General features: G+C 29.9%; 1 protein-coding gene across 8 annotated transcripts in view; it reads right to left on the bottom strand.

Annotated features, from left to right (window-relative positions):
• LOC113371519 (troponin I) overlaps positions 1–20,153 on the bottom strand; it is a 21,254-nt gene extending 1,101 nt beyond the window's left edge. The window contains exons 1-8 of one of the 8 annotated variants that reach the window (XM_026612148.1): positions 20,006–20,153; positions 15,975–16,009; positions 14,959–14,976; positions 14,409–14,537; positions 12,310–12,433; positions 8,645–8,745; positions 4,741–4,784; positions 1,022–1,163 (exon numbers count right to left, since the gene is read on the bottom strand). In XM_026612148.1, the coding sequence (XP_026467933.1) occupies positions 1,022–1,163; positions 4,741–4,784; positions 8,645–8,745; positions 12,310–12,433; positions 14,409–14,537; positions 14,959–14,976; positions 15,975–15,989 (573 nt within the window). In that variant the 5' untranslated portion in view covers positions 15,990–16,009; positions 20,006–20,153. Of the gene's footprint in view, positions 1–1,021; positions 1,164–4,740; positions 4,785–8,126; positions 8,228–8,644; positions 8,746–9,725; positions 9,827–11,720; positions 11,822–12,309; positions 12,434–14,408; positions 14,538–14,958; positions 14,977–15,974; positions 16,010–20,005 lie in introns of all 8 variants that reach the window. The other 7 variants (XM_026612146.1, XM_026612147.1, XM_026612145.1 and 4 more) reach the window with 7 other exon arrangements.
• Positions 20,154–21,277: the final 1,124 nt, after the last annotated feature.

Here is a 21,277-nt window from a genome sequence, read left to right as displayed (position 1 = left end):
ATGGCAAAGTAAATATCGTGACAAAAAACCTTTTAAGCAAAAAATATAAAAATGTGTTTGTAAAATTATCAAAAATGTGACAATCACTTCTTGATCCAATTTGCCTTCTCAGGTTTTTTGGCCTGTAGAAAAGTTAGTGAATGTAATTATGAAATATGATTTCAGATATGTATATAACATATTGATTTTCCAAACTACTGCTTATAGGTGTGATGTTTTAAATTATTGATAAATTAGTTTATATTTTTTGTTCTGAAAGTACTTTATTTTTTGGTTGGCAACTTAATTGCATTATTGTAAACGAATTTTACAAGTAAACTTTGTGATTAATAAGTGATTTAAGAGATAAAATAACAAAGCATCATGAAAAAGCCAATTTTTTCTAAGCTTTTTTTTTCATTGGTAACCTTTGATATATAAAGAACAACAATCATTGTTTTGCTGGTTACTTAACATATCAGAAGAGAAAAACTTCATGCTTAAATAAATATAATTCTGCTCCAGAAAATTTTATTCCTCAAAAGTTTGGAAAAATATTTAACCTTCAGAATAACAATAAGAATACAATAGTTCAGAATACAATAGTTTATAATTATATATAGACTGATAATAAGTCAGTACTTAAATAATTATAATTGCAATGAATGTTATGTTGTGCAAACTTGACGCTATTTTTTAATGTTTTAAAAGATTAGTGTCATTACTGATTTTGGAACTGTAAAATCAATTTATTATGGAAAGTGTGAAAAATATGCTTCGAGAAAATAAACGTTTTGTTTACAACGTCGTTAAAAAATGTTTGAGTTCAATTTGATCTCGTACTGTATGAAGTATAGAGCCAAAGTAATTGAATAAAAATTGATCTTAAAACGAATCAGCATGTTTTTATGTTTAAATTAGAAGTACGTTATGTAAATCTGGTATATACTTCCCTAATAAAAATAGCAATTGATCATATTTTTTCCGATGATTAAATTTTTATATTTTGATAGAAATTTAATTATCATTTTTTATGTCTTACCTCCTTGTCTTCCTCTTCGAGTGTGAATTCCTTCTTCTTGACAACCTTGAGTTGATTACGGAAGTTAAATTCGGCGGCTTTCTTCTGCAATTTGGCGAACTTGTTCTCGTATTTGGAGACCTTCTTGAGGGTGGGTTTCATGCTGAAATACAATTAGTTTATTATATATCAATTGTTTAATTTATCTATTATACATTTGCTTGGTCCTATTAACTAAGGAGACCATAAATTTTTAAGTCAAAACCGTGGCGGCAATTTTTGGTTGTGGTAATCTGGGTCGGGTGGCTAATAACAAACGCTATTTGAAAATACAATAAAAAATAGTTTTTTTAAATTAATCAATTTTAATCAGAATTGCGGACTTTTAGTAAAAACTTTATTATTCGGTTATTCAGCGGTTTCCAACCTTTTTTTCCTTGCGCCCCCCTTTTGAAAGAAAAAAATATTGCGCCCCCCCCTAATTTTTTTAACAATTTAATTTAAATATACTTAATTGAAATTATGATTTATTCAATCTCGTACCAAATAATGCACAATATACATACATACAAAAATAAACATACAAAAATATACATACAAAAATATACATACAAACATAACTATGGATTATAGGAAAAAAATAATTTTAAATTTAATAAAAACAAATGATATAATATTTCACACAATATTAAAAAATTAATGCGACGGTTGAGCTTGTTTTTCAGCACAAATTTTCTCAAACCGCGGCCCCATTGTAGAAATCGCTGTTCTCAGTTCCTTTTCTATCACTAAACGAGATCGGTACTTTGTTTTTAATACTGCTACTGCAGAAAAACCAATTTCACATAAGTAGGATGTCACAAATGATAATAAAATTTCTAAGGCTTTATTTGTCAAAGTTGGAAAATCGTCCTTTACTTGTAACCAAAACTTAACAGTATTCTTTTCGTCCTGAAACATCTGCTTCAATGTGCTATCACTAGATAAATCAATTATCATTTCCTGCTCTGTCGTTGGAAGTCCAAAATTATCATATTTATCAATAACAAATGGATTTCTAATCCATTCGTATTTGGACATATCTAGATCTTTGAAGTAATGCGCAAATTGGTTCCTTAAACTAGTCATATGATTGATAATAAGATCTTTACTTGCTTCTATTTCATCATCAGTAACACATGTAGTTTTAAAAGAAGGAAACATATCAAAGTTATTACTTTTCATACTAGCTATCCACAGCTCTATTTTTTTCATAAACGCCGTAATCTTGTCCTTTTGAAAAAAAGCATGAATTTGAGTTCCTCGCATTGATTTATTTAAATCACTTAGTCTTTTAAAAATGTCAACTAGATACGCAAATTTTGCGAGGAACTTCGTGTCATAAAATATGTCTGCTTCATCTCTTTTATTATCAGCAAGAAAAATGGCAATTTCTTTTTTGAGCTCAAACACCCTTTGAAGTACTTTAGCACGAGAAAGCCAACGTGCTTCACAATAATAAAGTAGTGCTTTGTATTCTGAGCCCATGTCATCACACAATTTTCCAAAAAGCCTTTCTCTTAATGGACTATTTTTGATAAAATTAACAACTTTTATTATAATTTCAAATACTTCAAGTAATTCTTCACCCATATTTCTTGCAACAAGAGATTGCCTATAAATCATACAATGCGTCCAAACTGCACGAGGAGCCACTTTTCGAACTAGGGCCTGCAGACCAGCATTTTTTCCTGCCATAGATGGAGCTCCATCAGTGCACAGTCCAACACAGTTCTCCCATAAAATACCATTTTCAATAAAAAAGTTATCAATTATATTAAAAATTTCACTCGCCGTAGCTTTGCCTTCAATTGCCTTACAGAATAACAACTCTTCTCTAATATCATTTTCCATAACATGTCTTATATATGTTATTAAGTGTGCATCCTTAGCAACATCGGTTGCCTCATCTACTTGCAACGCGAAAGAAGATAATTTAATTTTTTCTATCAACTGATCGCAAAGATCATCAGATATATCTGATATTCGTCTTCCCACCGTATTATCTGCCAGCGGAATGCTTTTAATTTGATCAGCATATGATTCACCAAACATCATAGCTATTATGTCAATAGCTGCTGGTAGTACTAAAGTTTCTCCTATTGAATGGGGTTTTTTGCATTTAGCAATTCTATACGAAACTTCGTATGACGCAAGTAACGCTTTTTGTGATACAGACAAAGCTTTTGAAAACGATTCTTTCTGTTTATTTAAGTTATCTAATTTTCTTTGGAAAAATTCTTTTGTTTTGCCAACATGATCGGCGACTTTTTCCAGATGTCGTTTTAATTTACTTGGTTTCATGCTATCTGAGGCCAAAGAATTCATACACAGCAAACACATTGGTCGTTCTTGACCATTAATGATCTTATACGTAAATCCCAATGATAAGTACATTGGATCATATTTTCTATGTTCAGTTTTACTATTTTGTGAAGAAACATTTCCATTATTTTCACCACCCTCTTCTTCTGCTTCAGTAAATTTTCTTTTCAACCCAGTCACGTATTTATCCATCACAAACGGTTTTTATAACAAATCAAAGAAAATCACTTTTTCACTACTTTTCACAATAATTCCTGGCTAATAATGTGCTAAAACTAAAGCTATAAATTTTAACTCAATAATAATTTAGAAATGATTTTTTCTATATATCAACGCGTGTATCTCCAGCACAACTAATGAACTAATTCGATTTATAGATAACAGAATAAAAAGGATGCTTTTGTTTATTTACTTAAGTTAGTCTCGAGTAAGCACGTGAATATTCGATATGATCCGAGTGTTTATCTTTTGTTTATAGGCCTACAGCTCACTCAACTACAAACGCAAAAACGAAATATTTTGAATGCACCAAAAGTATAGTATAATCATGCTTTTACATTTGTCCTGACAGAATTGCGAAAATTGTAGATTACTTGCATACATTTTGCTGATTTGTTTTTGACACTTACTCAGCATTTAACAACCATATTTTTGAAAGAGCTTCGCGCCCCCCCTGGGACGGCACCGCGCCCCACCAGGGGGGCGCGCCCCACAGGTTGGAAATCGCTGGGTTATATGTAATACTTGTTTATATATGATATTCATGTTTTTTCGCGTTTGAGCCTTGAATACAATTTTCTTCATAACTAATTTTTAAAAAATAGCGCTTGTTCATTTTTTTCATAATTTTTATTAATTTACGTATTAAATTTCAAAAAAACGAGACAATCCGGGCCAAAAGATCTAAATCTGGGACAAATATTGCTTGTAAAAAAAACCCGAGACACAAGATGGAAATCCGGGACGTATGGTCACTATTAACGCACAAATGACTTAAATATGAGACACTTCCCGGTGAAAAATATTAAGTTAAATGACAATAAGTATTTGAAAACTGTTCAAGATAACCTAAAATTAACAATGTATGTTATATAACAATTAAATAACGTATACTTAAAATTTACTTTTGTTATAGATTTTTAAATATTGCCGTTATCCTCCTGATGCCAATTCAAATATTCTAAATGTTGAAAAATTCTAAATTTTACAGATTTTTGAGATATCGGCGGTAGACTATTTTTTCGCGGATTCTTGAGCCCCATATCTACCCTATATTAATCATTTGCACCAGTTGCAACCTTTTTGATAAACGTCTATATTCTATGGTTGAATTGAAATAAGTTAAGTTATATTTAATAATATTAAATAAAACTTACAATTTTCCTCTGAGGTCGTTCACCTGTGAGTTGAGATCGGCAATCTAAATTGTGGCGTAGAAAACAGATTTTTCATTAGAATAAAGTATTATTGCTTATTATCAAATGTAGTATACATGCATTAATTCATAAAAATATGGAAAAATTTTATTTAAAATTGAAGTTTGACTTCGTTTTTTAAAGAGATTCACAAACAAGAAAACTTTACTATTGACAATATGTATATACAATATTTATAGATATCTTTATAAACTATTTCTATATCAAAATTTATTCATGCATGAGAACACTTAAATACAGAAATATGTACAGATATTTACAAGTACATATAATATCGATAAGCTATGACATAAAAAGCATCGATAGATTTATTTGCTTTGCAAGAATTTGTAGGCAAAGTATGAATTTGTTTGTATGCAAATCATAAACTTCTTGCAGCAAATAAATTTAGATGAAACACACAGAAACATGGAACACTTATATGGTACGCAATTGTTAGCAGCATTGCGGAAAGGAAAACTAATATAAATAATTTAGAACAGATAGAGAAGTGGTGTATTAATTTGATCCAACATGCATATTTGATATTATATTACAAAGCAAATGGTTGATATGAAAATCTTCAACAAATGCCTGAGCACTTGTTATTTGCAGTATTTGTTTCTATTGCACACATAGCATAACTTCTTCAAAATGAATTTTGTATATTTAAAACTGCCTATATGTTAAATAGAAACAAATCTGTAAGAGTGTAATAGTGTCTCAATACATGTAATACTACCATATTCAAAAAAAACTTAAAAACGCTTGTAGTCTTAACATCTATTAAAAATACCCAACAACAGTATTAGACACCATTTCGTTAGGTGCGATGTTGTCTTCTTCCATAGAATTATTCGTTTTATATTTCACTATATTAAATACAAATATGTACGTGAAATAACTTACGATGTAAAAGTCAAAATAGTACTTAAAAATCATGAATTCTTGTAAATGAAATTACTGATTAAATCAGTATCGCTTTGAAGAAGAACCAAAAAAAGATGTCTGTATTGGGTGTGCGATATATGTTTTCCAATATAGTTTTTACCACTGAACCCGAATCCAAAGTCAAAATTGAGAGTCACACAAATCACAAAGTTTGACCCCCAATTTTGACTTTAAGTTTGTGTTCAGCAGTAAACACTACATTGGAAAACATATGTCGGACAACCAATACATACAACTTTTTTTGTAGACCTCTGTAATTAAATGTATCGTCTTTTTTCAGAAACTAGTGTTAAATCATTATGGTCTTTAAGTGAAATTGTTTTTCGTCAAAAACGCATTGTCAAAAAAACGTAGAAAATTCATCGATACTCAAATTACGTATTGGAACTAATAGTATTACATGTATTCTTCATCGAGAGTAAATGGATACTGAGCAATAATTTTTCAATACTTCGTGTATTCAAGAATTTTGCCCTCATTATGTCTTTGATATAGCCAAGAAAGCAATTATTATGAGTAATTATTATTGTAAGAAAGACTAATAGTTTTACAGTAATGCAGTTATTGAACTTGCTTTGATGTATTTGGGAAATAACATATATATTATTTTGGACAGTCGTCTGGCTGGTCTTCATCAGCTTTTCGATCGTAATTTGGATTTAGTACGACAGAACCATGAGTGTTATCACAGAAACGGCAGCGATTTTGATAGGCGCCTGTTATAATGTATATGTTGTGTTGTGTATGTAAATATCTATTGACAGATTTTTTTGGTTTTAGTGTACATGTAATTGGCATTGTTTTTCTTTGAATGATGCAGCTAAGGTGAAACATTTTCCTGTTCGTGTGTCAATTGTTCGATTTACACATATAGAATACATATAATAGTGTTGTGCATTGGTAATGGGCTAAAAGCTAGAGGAAAAGTTTCGACCGACGTCACTAAGAGGTTTTTTGGAATTGTTGGAATTTTAGGGTAGTAAAACAGTAAGGATACATTTTCGGGATTTTCCATTTGAAGTATGGCACTCGCTGGACTTTATTTTTTTACATAACAACGGGTCAGATGTTGGAACACTGTTTCTTTTCATAGATTTTCGTTTGTTCTGCGCGTGAAAAAAGTTCTGACTTAGATTAAGACACTGAAATACCGGTGCTGGGTATATTGTTATATATTATTAAAGCTTGTTCCGATAGAAATCTGTATAAATCTAATGCAGAGAATCAGTTAGTAGCTGCTACGAAATAAAATAGGCTGTTAGGCATTATGAAGCTAATCAACATCTTCTACCTTCCATATATCAATAAATATAAATGACAATATTTTGAAAATTAGTTAATTCATAGATTATTTATTCATTTACTTATTTAAAATAGTTTTAGCATATATCTGAAGTGCCATACTTTTTATGGATAATAATTGGTGCGTACCAACGTATTTTAAAGCAGGGAACTTGTCATGTAAAGCTTCCACTTTAAATAGGTTTAAATTTGTGCTCGTTCTATGTGAGTTATCGCGATCATGAAACAAAATTTATATGGAATTAAATTTAAAAAAAAACTTTGCAACTTTAATCAATGAAATTGTTGGGCTTCAGGAGTTTCAAACCATGCTTTAAAAAGTAATTTTATTTAGTTATTTGAAATGTCATTGCTATTTCTATGATATAATCTAAAATGCGGGGATAGGATATTTTATGGAAATGCCAAATCGCCTTTCGTGACGTGGTCGAATACACCCAGCACACAATTGCAGTGCCTTTCTTAGTCAATTGTGATTAAAATGATATAAATTCAAGTGTCAGTCCTAAATTATGCTTAATGCGATATTATTTACAAAAAATAAATTAACAATAATAATAATGGCGAGTTAAGCATGTTTTTTTTGAATTAGAGATTATTACATGAAGAATCCGTGCTAGTAGTAGATACACCCCTGGGTGGAAAAATATTTCAAACTCAATAAATAGCAGTCATTATTATTTTTAAAGAGCGTAGTGCTCCTCAAAATTGACCTTTTAATTCAGGTTTTATCGCTACGTGATTTATGTCGGCAGCCAAAAAATATGATGTGGCCAAAAATATAGGATAGGGTTAGGACAACAAGGAAGTTTAAAAAATATTTTCGTGCACTTCATAACTCCGTCGCGAAAACCTAGGAATTTTATAAAGGCCCAGGGGTAACTTCTTCACAAATATAGTTAATCAAAAACAAGTATGTTCTCAACATGAATATGCGGAAGACCAGATGAGATTATTCAGCGTTTTTTATCAACATCTGTGGTCGCGAAATTTCAAATAAAAAAATGAAACAGAAAACTGAAAATCAATCTGATCACTTGAATCAACAATGTTTTTTATATATTTTGATTACGGTTTTGGTGCTACATCTGTACCTCGTAGTCGCGCTTGCGGACTTCGTGTTCCAAATCCCATTTCTGGCTCTCACATTTATACATCCTGTCGTAATATTCCTGGCAAATTTTTCTCAGCTTGTCTATTTGAAAAAAGCAATGGAAACACAGAGTCAAATCACAGTGTCCAACTACTTGCAAAATTTAACCATTTTCATTTAAAATTTATCGTCGATTTCGAATAGACAGAGGAAAGGCTCGAGGAGGCGTGAATGAATCGACTTTTGACGATCAACAGCGGATGTTTGTGACGGGTGCCCTTGAGGTTTCGGTAATTTTGGGATAATTCTAGGATAAGATTGAACGATCGTCGTATGCGTCGAAATAAATGCTTGAGCGTATAAATGCAACAACGATTCACTATAGATTAACGCGCTGCAGTAAAATTAATAACAGAAAACGTTAAAGAGAAAATAGGAAAAACTAAAACCAATTCGTGAAACAAAGGTTTGATTTGTGCGTCGTATGTCTCTCATCCGGCGTGTACTTTGATTTTTTACCTCGTACTCTTTCACTTTCTGGATATGCTCCAGGTCAAATTTATCGCCTTCGAGGCCGTAAATACGCTGCCAGTACGCCGAACAAATCGTTTGGAGTTCGGCTATTGAGTGTGTCAAGTGCACCGGAAAAAATGAAATCACAGAGAATATGTTACGATCACAAGGGATATTATTATTAGTCCAATAAGTTGCTTATGATTGGTATATAAAAGGGAGAACGATCTGTTGACAAATGGTTAACTCATATATGTTATATTCAGGTACTCATGGAGTATTTTTAGTTGTATGAAAATAAAATATATATACACAGATGAACAATACTCAAAAATATTTACAAATTAGTGCCTGAAAATAATTCAACGCATATACGATAGATAGAAATTTATATACAATATACTACTATACTGTGATGAGAAAAACGAATTGGATTTTTAAGCAAGTATGACTCATAATCGAATTTATGAAAATCTAATTCATTTTTCGCATTGTACAGTTCAAAATGAAAAATTTTCCAGCACATAACATAACGCTAAAAGAATAAAAATTACAAAACGTCTTTTCTTAAATATCGACATACAGCACCCGCTGAATAACATTATTCTTTTTTGTCTCTAATGATATATAAAAAATTGCATTTTGTTTATTGGAGATAAAAGCGAAAAGCAAAAGCGATGAACTGTAAAAAAACATCAGATAGATACAAGGAAAACGTACGTTACTAAAAAATAAGTACATAAAAACTGAATAAAAAATCTCAATTAACGATGAACAAGAAAACAAACGGTCACATCAAAATATCTCAAGTTGGTATGAGTGGTATCGTGTAGGTGATGTCAAACTAATTACAAAAAAAATATAAATTCGGTACTACAATATGTACAGCATTCTACTCAGTCTAAATTTAAGTCAACTAAATCTGTCACAAGATAAGCAATTGTGTATACTGTGTTGTACTAGTAAAATTCCAACAAAAATCATATATCATGAAACAAAAGCCAATTGAAAGGAAAACACCAGTTGGAGTAAATAAAAATTTATAAAAAAAAATCAAATTGATTTGTATTTGTAAAACGTTGTAAACCTCAAAGTCTTTTCTGTGGACTTCGTACTCTCTGTCGTACTTCTCATCTTCAATGGAGGCAATCCTATCGTGGTAAGCCTTGATGATGGACTTAAGTTGTTCTATCGGACAAAATGTAGAAAAATTTATTTACGCCCCCATAATCAATTTTTGAAACAATAAATCTATCGATAATTTGGCATTGATTCTTTTGAAAAAGTTACACTTAATTTCATACTGCATTGATTACTTGAGCTTAATGTGCATCAAAAAGGTAAAAGATATCAGTAATTACATGAAATGTGTAATTATTTATATCGTTGTGTTTGGAAACTTCGTAGCTGTGAAACCTATTTTTTGACCGTTTGCAGTAAAGGAACTGGATTTATTTACAAGTCTTATTACTTTTTACATTGTCATGAATATGTACACAATGTAAGTATAGGAGACCACATATATGACAAAATTATATATAATTTATCATCACATATGAAAAACGTTTACATTGACGAAAGAGAAATTGATTCTCCATTTGACGTACAAATATGATGAAAAATTGATAAACAAGATACAGAACAAAACAATATTCCCATAATAGTTATGCAAAAATAGCAAAAAGCATAAAAATTATATACGAGTATATAGAAATATATAAAAAATAAGACTACACTAGTAACTTAGAAAAGATGATAAAAACTATTGAAGTTACATTCCGATGGAATACAAAATCAAATTTATAAAAAATAGAATATAAAAATAAAAAAATAATAACAAAAAACAAAAACAATAAACAGAAAAGACGCAGCAGAGCCACAAGACAGTTCATAAGTGCAGGCCGTTCCAATAGAAGATAATATTGCTAAATAATATTTGATAATAAATGTTATCGATGCGCATGTGTTGTTATGCAACCTTCGAGCTACAACATAAAAGTAAAAGCAATTGGAAAAATTATAATATGCAAATTAGCGAAATTGATCGAAAAAAGCTATTGATATAGATACATTGTATATAATAAATTTTTGGACCCTGTCAAAATAGCATTTAGAAACTAATGGGCATAATCTTAGAGCATGTATTTGAATTGTTAATAATAGGTCTTAGTTAACCAACTATTTTCAAAAAAAATCGATTATGAAAGTAGTTAGAAAGTTTTAAAAAAACTTAAAATAGGAACAACATAGTTATATATTTTATTTTGTTGGAGATAGAGCTGTAGATTGAAATTTTATACAATTTACATTACTATATATTATTTACAATATCTATCTTGAATGAGAGTAAAATTTTTTTCTATTACACTTCTTTACGATTTAAAAATTAGTAGGCCAATTTTCGGATAAAATAGTTATGATAAAGTTACATGTCTTTTATGTTGAGTAGTCGCATGAGTTCATAGTCCTGAAAGTGTCAAAGAGCTATAGTATTTATTCGAGTGATTACCACAATCTCAACTTCTGCCTAATCTCCTTAAAATTTAAAATGGCACAAACGTCAAAATATAACATTAGTTCTTCTTCAAGCCTATTTCATTTATAGGTGCAACCTATCTACTTGTTTATCTATGGGTGCAACAAACTGATGCACTTAAAACAACACATGCAATAATTCGAACTGATGTTATCTTGACAATTACCGCATTTTGAAGGTTAGTAGTTAGTTATCAATTTTATCTGATAATTGGCCCACGGATCGCTTTAAAATTAAATATTACTCCAGCATGAGCAAAAAATCTTAGAAACATTTTGCGATTGCGCTTCAAATTAGCACTAAAATAACTCAACGAGTTAAATTTCTTTAGAATCTTTGAATGATGTACACGGAGCAGACTGCAAAGTATAATAGTATAAAAATGATAGAAATATGCCCAATAGCTCATAAACGTATTTTTTCTCATATTGAATATAAAAGATCGTTCAATTTAATTATTCATATAATCATTTTCCAATTGCTTTTACTTAATATATAGCTGTAACCTAAGATTTGCGAACATATTTTTATAATCTCCTTGTGTACCTCGAAGTCCTTGCGTTTAACGATGATCTCAATATCATATTTGGAATCTTCCAAGGAGCAGATACGTTGGTGATAATCGCGCAGAACTTTCTTAACCGCCTCTAAAATATTGTGCGGCCAACGAGAAATTGAAAACAATAATAATAAAAATTATACATTATTATGATGTTCTATTTAAACTCATTGTAAAATAATCGGCGCATATCAAGTTCATAAATAGATTTGCTTATGGGATCCAACTTATTGAACAATTATACTAAAGGACTTGAGAAATCAATCGAGTTATACGACATATTAAATGGTATATAATATGAACCGGTTGTAATCAAAGTTACTTAATTAATGAAAATTGCCATATATATTGCTGAAATAAAAGTATTATAAAAATAAAACATAACCTATATCAAATTGTTCTTGAAATTTCAATGTTCAAAATTGAGTATTTTTTAATATTTATACTTATTCAAATTAGCTATAATTTTGTAAAAAAAAATATTATTAAAATTATTTGGGTTTTGAAAGAATTTTTTTAATTAAGAACAATTGAAAAATATATTTTTTAATAATTCTACTGAATTGAAAACCTTACCTTCGTTGGCATCATCGACGTTCTTTGGTTTACCGCAACGTTCTTCAATGATGCGCCTCCTCTCGGCGGCTTTACGTTCTTGTTCTTTCTTCAATTCCTCAGCAGCCTTTTTACGCAGAAGCAACTGTAGGGGAATAAATAATATATTAGAAAAATAATTTAAGTAATATACACATAGCATAACGGTTAAAACATATCTGTTTAGTACATTGATAATGGTCTCAAAAGTTAGTAAATGTTAGGCTAATTAAAATGGTACATTTATTGATAATGGTTCGTAGGTACAATAAATAAAGAAATATTCATTGAATAAATAATTATTTTGATCGAGCAGCACATAGAAGGAATATTTTGGTAATGCTAAGTAATGGGTCTAATTTCGTATTAGTACGCAGTAAAAAACTGTCAACATGCTATGCATTTTTGGTGCGATCAGGCATTGAACACATAAAATCTAACCTACAAAACGAGCAAACGGTAAATGAGCATTTTGTCATACGTGCATCTTTTTGATGTGACTTTGATAACACACACGAAAAGTTAGGTTTTATGTGTAAAACGCCTGATCGCACAGCAAATACATAGCTTCTTGATAGTTCGTTACTACCAACTAATATGAATATAGATAGCAGGATGATTTTTCATACTTATATATGAAAGTATACGTAAAAAGTATATATCAATTTTCTTCATTCCCAAGATTATAAAATTCTTCATTCATTCATAAGATTATAAAATGAATCGAAAATATGTTATATCGTGTTGATGCCTAATTTTGCTGGTTCGTCGCATGTGCTGATCATATTCAATTTTAATTGCAAGGATAAATAATGTAATTAATCACCCACAACTTCATAGAAGGATTAACCTATACTGTATATTTGGCAAAACTATGGTAATTTAGAAAAATATTAGTGCTTTTATGGCTCAAAGAGTTTTTAGAGCTGCTAAGAAAAAAGAAGAAGAATAATGTAATAAATCTAAATTTGGGATCAATCTAAAATAACAAATTCTTTTTTCAACCAAGTCTTATTTGAAAATACTATAAAAAAATAAAATAACGTAAAATTATGACCACATAAATGAATGTAATTCCTATTTAACTAAGTAAAATTTATGGCTTAATATATTATGCGAAAGAGCCAAAAGTTTTTGTATCAAAATATTGGTTGAAGTGCAAGAGGTCTATCATTACCACAGATACAACAATTCATAGAAAGTGAATAATAAACATGAGCCCTGTGACTAATTTTATAAGTAATAAAGGTAATTCCAGAATTTTGAGAATAGCAATATTAAATTATATTTCATAGCAAATAGCTATAATTTTATAGCTTTCTCGACGACTTTTTATATTCTCGACGCAATTTGTATCTACAGTAGAACCTCGATTAATCGGACTAATTGTTGTCGATAGGCATTCAAATAGAACATCCGGGAAATAGAATGTTGTGTATTTATTAAAAATAATAAATACATAACAACGAAAATAATGTTTATTAAGAAATTGAAACTTCCTTATGTATGTTCTCTATCTATCTATCTATCTATTACATAGATATACTAAACTGCAGTATTAATCATAAATTGGTCGCGGTTGGGAGTCCAGATTATTATTATTTTTTTTTTTTTATTTTTGAATAGCAATCAGAACCCCGATGGTCCTATAAGCTGTTGTGCTGATTTGACTTAATACTAGTCTGTTTGACAGATGGCAACCCAATCAGTTGTCACATCTCTATATGATATATTATTATTACAATTTCTGTAATAGGGCGAGTATTTTTATTAGTGCAGCAATGCCGGGTCAAGGCTATTTTCACTTGTAAACATATTGCTATCTATATTTCCAAGTGAAAATCGTTGTCACTGCTGCCTGACAACAGACTGCTCGAAGTGGGTATCGAACCCGGGACCTCTGATTCAGGTCCCATCGCTCTTAACCGCTTACCTACTGGCGAGCTCTGGAAGTCCGGATAATCGCGAATCCGTATAAACGAGGATCTACTGTATTTATGTTCAATGCACAACTCATCGTTTCATTTCTTTTATTATTCAGATAAACTTGTAAAATAAATGATACCATTAACGGCACTTACCCTAAGTTTCTTCTTCCTGTCTGGGGTCATGAAACCTTTCTTGGCCTTGTTAGCCTTGGAGGCCTCCTCCATACGCTTGCGCACCTCAGCACGCTTGCGGTCGATTTCCGCCTGCTTCTTCTTCTTCTCCTGAATTTGCCAACATCAGGTAAGGCCGCAGGTGGATCGCCGAAGAAGATATATTGAAGTTCAAACAAAGTTATAGTGTGTGTGATCTATTTAGCGACAGTGTGATAATCGTGTGGAAAGTGTCAAGCGAAATATGGTATTTTGATAAGAAAAGTTTAGTTAAATATTGATGGAAATGCAATCACTAATTATATAAATATAAAATTATTTTATAAATTATAAGGTGATTTTATGGTGTATTTGCAATGAAAAAGTGAAAGAGAATGTTTGACACGGCAAAATTTATGTTAGAGCATATTATTTATGTCATAAATTAAATAACTTAAACTATAAATTATTAATAAATAATTGTATTGACATTTGAAAATTAAATATCATAACATTGTGTTATTTTATTTGATAATGTGTATTTTGGACAAACCTCCTCGATGCGCTTTCGCTGTAAAGAGAAAAGACAATATATTAGATTTTTACTAAATAAATTTCTATAGATATCTATATATCCTATATTAAATTAAGGGAGAGATACCAGGCGACACAATCGCAAAAGTTTTGGTTTCAATTTTGCGCATATTTTAATAACAACTTGTCCTAGGATGTACATAGTATCTCTCCCTTATAAAAAAAACTGTTATTTTATTTAATTACGCCTAAATAATTTAGCTTATTAAAATAAAACTGAAACCCAATTTCGAACTTTATCATTAATAATTAAATTATTATACACAAATTATAAATAAGGAATGCAAATAATTTTAAATAAACATGCTGGTCTAGATAATTAAAGTGTTAAATAAATTTTAAGAACATAATTCTTAATTTCAATGTTTGTTCCAAAGTCAAACTAATTTGATATTAATAAATTTATAAGTTATTGTTATCATACAAAAATCACGCTACATAGGCATTTAGAGGTTACAGTTTACAGAAGTTAAAGCTAAAACTACAGGACTTCTAATATACTCACGACCAATCTAAGTAACTTTAATCTTTATGCTAGATATAAATGAAAATTTTCAAGGTTTCAAAATCGATGTGTTTCACTAAGCTATTTTCATATAGCTTTTATAAAACACCTGGATGCTATCAATTTCATGATCAACTTTACTAACTGATCATGTCCGCAGATAGACATATCTGCAGATTTATTCTTTGTGCATTCAAAGGCGATGCAATTTAATCTAGGGACTGGACAATCTAAGGACTACAATACTTGAATAAAATCATTAGTCATTTTCAGATATTATTGAAAATTTAGCATGCTTGTTAAATTTACCTTGCATCGAGAAAAAAATCATACTGCGCAGATTCAAATGAAGATCATCCATGTGAAGATAGAAATATGGAAAGAAGATGGAAAAAGTATATAAATTTTGTGAAAATTATTTATAAAATATATGATTGTTTATTTTAGAATATCTTTTGTACTTACCAAACCTCATCGTCAGCCATGGTTGTAGTTTTTTGTGAGTCTGAAATAACAACAAAAAATGTGAAACTTGTGCAAAAATATATTAAGATATATTCAAGATTAATAAATATATATTTATTACCCTCATCGAAATCATTTCTATTATAATGTTTTTATCTATCATTTATTATTTATCTATTTTTCTTACTAAGAATTTTTTATCCCGGTAAAACTTTTAAATGAAAAAAGAACAGTAACTGAGATTTGATTAGAAAGGGACGTATTTTTATATATGGTTTAACATTCACAATTAGTTATTATGCAAAATACAAATATTTTGTCGTAATTTAACACAATGGTATTCACAGTGAAATTGAAAATCTTTCTTAAAGCACCTTCGTATTACATATTTGTTCAATGTGACATATAAGAAACAAATAAACAGTTAGCATATACTGCTGTTACATCAAGTCATCGCAAAAATAAATAGGCATTTAAAAAAACCCTGAATAAACAATCTAAAAATCTTTTTGTTATATTCGTATCATTTTTTAAAGTTTTATCTCTTGGCTAATTTAGCCCATACATCGCAAATGAAACTAGAGGCACAATACAATAATGTAACGCATCTTAAAAGTAAAATAATTTAAATATTGTGTTATCTAAATAATATATGTCTTCAATATTATTTTCAATAAAAAAACTGACTGCGCTAGAAAAATCTTTTTATTCACATAAACAAAATGTTATCGTTTCCCTTGAAATTTGATTGCAGGTGTTTTTTTATATATTTTAATCGCATTGTAAACGATGTCAACTAATGTTGTAACGTTTTGTTATTTTTCACAAGTACCTACAGATCAGAAAACTAATTAGTATAAGAAATTAGATTTATGGGAAAAAATAGAGTTTATTGAATAGCATTATTTTTCAATTTCATTACATCGAAGTCAGCTTACTATAATAGAGAATATCATCAATATCATCATTTATGATTCGTATATTAGCGCAGGACGTTGCCTATATAATAGTGCAATCTAATTCGGGCGTCGACTGTAAATAAACTTGCCGCTTCTGGTTGCCAGATTCAGTCGTTTTCACTCCGACTCTATTTTTAATCGTTGTCTTCGAATGAACGCAGATAATCTTACAAGAAATGGGTGTTGCATAAGAGTTACACGTTGTTTTTATATGTAGAAGCATTTAAATTATTTGTCATTAGTAGTCTCGAACGAATGAAGGATTAATTTTCCTTAAGCTACTATGCACAACATATATCTCAAAAAATACTATTTAATCAATTTTACACATGAAATTTGTTTTCATTATAATTTTTTTTTTATTTATAACAACAATCAGAAGTTGTTCTTTGACCTTTTATGATAAAACTTCTCATCAATAAAATTGCTTTTTAGAAGGCAACCCAAAGTTGACCCATCTATTTCATTATAAATTGAAATATTGCTTTGATACTATAAAGCAATCTAACAAAGAGATTTTCTAATGGACTACGAGTCGAAATTTTTTTTGACTTGCAATTTAATACCAATGTAGTTTTTGACAAAATCATGGAATCGTCAATAAATTACAATAACACGGAAATAGTAAATGAAATGAAAGTATCAGGTTCAAAGATAATACATTGAGATGTAAAAAAGATTAGATCAAAACATTTTGTTTGTAATTATTTATAAAGTATTTATAGTTATTTTATTGCTTTACTTCCAATAATTTATCAATTTTCCTTATCCCATTCGAGACGGCGATTTTTTTCGAACTGGGTCTCCAGGAGCGATTTTTTTCTGTTTGTATTGTTCATTTTTAATAAAAATACTTGTCTACTACGAAAATCACCCAATTCGTAAGCAAATTTGCATAAAATATATTATTTTAAAAAAAATTAATTATTTGCACACCGTGTGTGCAACTCGCTCCTCAGACTTTTTTTATTGCGAGGAGCGGATTGAATATCATATGTGCAATGTAAGGTACAATAAGGTAAAATTGACAAATATTTATATTAAAAATAATTAGATAATATAAAATCGCTATGTTGCTCTCAATAATGAAAAACAGAATATAATGCAAAGAAAAATTTTAAGGAATAGTAAAAAGTCAAAAAAATAAGTAGAATAACAAAGAAAATAATATAAACAAGAAATAAATTATTTTTTACACTGTTCGTTTATGGGGTATATATAAAAGGCGATACTATTGCTGTTGGTGATAAATTTGAAAAATAAAATTGGATAAATATGGGCCTTGCATTGATATTTTCTAAAAATGTAGGTTTCGAAATTCCTAACGAAATATTTTGTTTTGTTTTGGTACCCAATGAAACCAATGCCAAATTTTGTTTTTCTATAATTTTACAAATACTATTATTTCAAAAAAAATCAGAATTTATTTTACTCAGAATAACTGATAATTACTCATTACTATTATTGCACACACGGTGTGTGATAAAAAAATCGTTTTGTGAAACTAAATTTAATTAAATGTCTAAGTTGGTTAACTTTGTTGGTTGGTAAATGGGTAAGATGGCATTGCACAAGATAAAGGGCATTGATCTTATGAAACCACTCAGCGCAGACATTTTTTGTTTATAATAATATAAATATAAAAAATATTTTCTATCCTAAATCACACCAAAACTTAAATTTTTATTCAATTTGTTGAATTTTCCATATGAAAAATTCAGACAGAATTATTAAATAATATTATTTAATTATACAAACCCTACAAATATGACCAAAAAATTTCTTATGAATGACGGAAATCCTAAAACTCTCGAAGAATATTCTTAATTATTAGCCAAAAAAATAAAAAGAAAGAGATTTGAATATTAGCAGACTAGAAGTACGTAAATAATTCAGTACCGGACGAGCTGATTCCAAATTTGGCAAGCGACGCCTCGGTGTCGAGTGACCGTAGTTCAAGATGCCACACGTCATCAAAATGGCCGAATGTTTATAAATATAGTTCACTAGATAATTACCATAGCAGAAAAATATTATGCATAAATCGTTAAAGTAGGCTCTTTTGGTAAAGTGCGCACTATTTACTAAAACCTTTTTTATTTGGTATTTGTTTCTAAAGCAACAAGTAGCAGAGATTTGTTGTAAATACGCAACACTTGAGTTATGCCTAGATTTGAATCAAAAATAAAGACCCCAAAATTCAACCAATTAAATCATTGAGAATAAACGCAAGACTCATTCATGAAATAGATCTTGAATTATCAACAGTTTTATTAGAGATAAATTTTCTCTTTTAGATTTTTATTTTAAACTGCTGTCAATCTTTAAATATCATGTCATAAAGGATACAAATATGTAATTAAATATAGACTTCAATTATTGTGTATTTATGCATCACATGTAAAACCATTTATTCAATTTCTGTTTTACCCGAAAGCGTACTCTTTCATAACGGAAAAGTTTCATTTCCTTATCATTATTAAAGTGTTGTTAATTAAAACCAAATCTAAAGTATCTAACTTTATATGAAATGCGATTGATATGAGATTGCGTTTAATTTTGGCAATTGTCCAAAGAGAGGATCTAATAAGAATTTGACGTAATAAAATTAAGTTTATTTTATGGTCATAGGTTTAGAATATAATCAACCAAATGTGCAAACTAATTCATTAATTGTTTAATTAATTTAATAAATTTTTGCGCAAGTGATACTTTTTAATTCATTACTGGTGGCGTTAGCATGGGTAGCATAGGCTGATTCAATCTATACTAGTTGTAGCTCGTTCCCGAAATAGTTACCGTTCCAAAATACACACTGTATCACACCTTGGACATTAAAAGCACATGTCAAATAATTAAACAATTCAGCTTACCAAAATGATGACATTGACGAAATCGTATTGAAAACCCTTATCACATATGCGAAGCACTTTATAAAATTAACACATCGTTTTCCTTCACTTAATAAATTGATTAAAACAGCTCTTTCGGTCCCTTTTATCTTCAGGGAATTCGAGAGATCAGGATTCGAATTTATATTTTTTTTATTCAATTCTCAAATTTCTGTGCGGACTCACCTGGCTAGAAAGATTGGAATGGAACACGGGTCGAACTTGGCAACCCGGACACTTGATGCGGACTGATGAATCTTTTGGTACAGGAACCCCGCTTACCCCCAAAGAAAAACCAGAACTGATGCCAAAAGTTCCCTACTCTCGGCAAGTATCGACACTCCCACTCTCTCGATTCTAAAGATGGATCAGAGCGAGGAATAGATCCGTGGATCGAGGGCCGTAAGATACCCTGTAGATCAAGAGCTGGTTTCATTTTGAATATTATTAGAACTGGAAATATGGAGACTCTTTAAAATTTAAGTAATCATACTTTTTAATATAAACATTTTCAGATCCACGTAAAAATAATTAGGTCTTAAAATATGCTCTGACAATTTACTTTCTCCAAAATTTTTCAAAACCACTCATATCAAATTATTCTAACAAAAGTTTTCTTATAATACTAAAATGACAAACATATGCATCATTGCAGCATCTAGACATTTCAATTGGAAAAATCTTAAATGTTAAATTTTGATCGTAAGTTCTTTTGCAGTTAATTTTTATTCAGTGATCACGGTCATTGCTTATTATCACTGTAATTCGAGTTATTATCCATAGTTCAATTAGCATTAAGTAAACAATATTAACTTCCCGAAGGAGAAGTTTATGTTTTCATGAAAAAACCGATTCGCTAATTTTATGTTTTCTCTATGTTTCAAGCCATTCTGAATCGAATGAGACAAAATTTGAAAAAAGTATGTGTGTGTGTGAGCAGATTTTTTACCGAAACGGCTTGACCGATTTCAAAAATTTAAAAGCCATTCGATGTATCGCGTTGAGGACTAGCGTATCAGCCGTTTCTTTGTAAATAGCAGAAAAGTGAAAAATTTAGACTATGGTAGATACCATAGTCTTCTAGATCATACTAAAATATTACCGCCCTACGACAACTCGTTTAGCTTTAAAAATTCGTCAAAGTTTACAAAAATTAGTATCGTTTTTCTGGCATTTGTCAAAATTAGACCTTTCATCGACGTTTGCTCAAAAAGCCTGAACCGATTTCAGAAATTCAAAAACCATTTGATGTGTCTCAATGAGGATTATTGCTTGTCAGTTTTATGAGACGATCTGCCGAGCCGTTTCTTTGTAATTTGGAAAAAAGTGTTAAACTTTCCGTCCACATGTAAGCTCATACTACCGAATCGATTATAAAAAATCAAAAACTGTTCGAAAGATATTAGTTGGGAATGATACTGATTAGTTTTAGGTGAAAATCTACCGAGCAGTTTTCTT

The sequence above is a fragment of the Ctenocephalides felis genome, unplaced genomic scaffold (assembly GCF_003426905.1).
Source record: "Ctenocephalides felis isolate EL2017-DRISC unplaced genomic scaffold, ASM342690v1 CF-g0.4_SCAFFOLD_01492, whole genome shotgun sequence".
Lineage (NCBI taxonomy): Eukaryota > Metazoa > Arthropoda > Insecta > Siphonaptera > Pulicidae > Ctenocephalides > Ctenocephalides felis.
The sequence above is the reverse complement of the archived record's forward strand: the minus strand, read 5'-3'. Positions and strand labels throughout refer to the sequence as shown.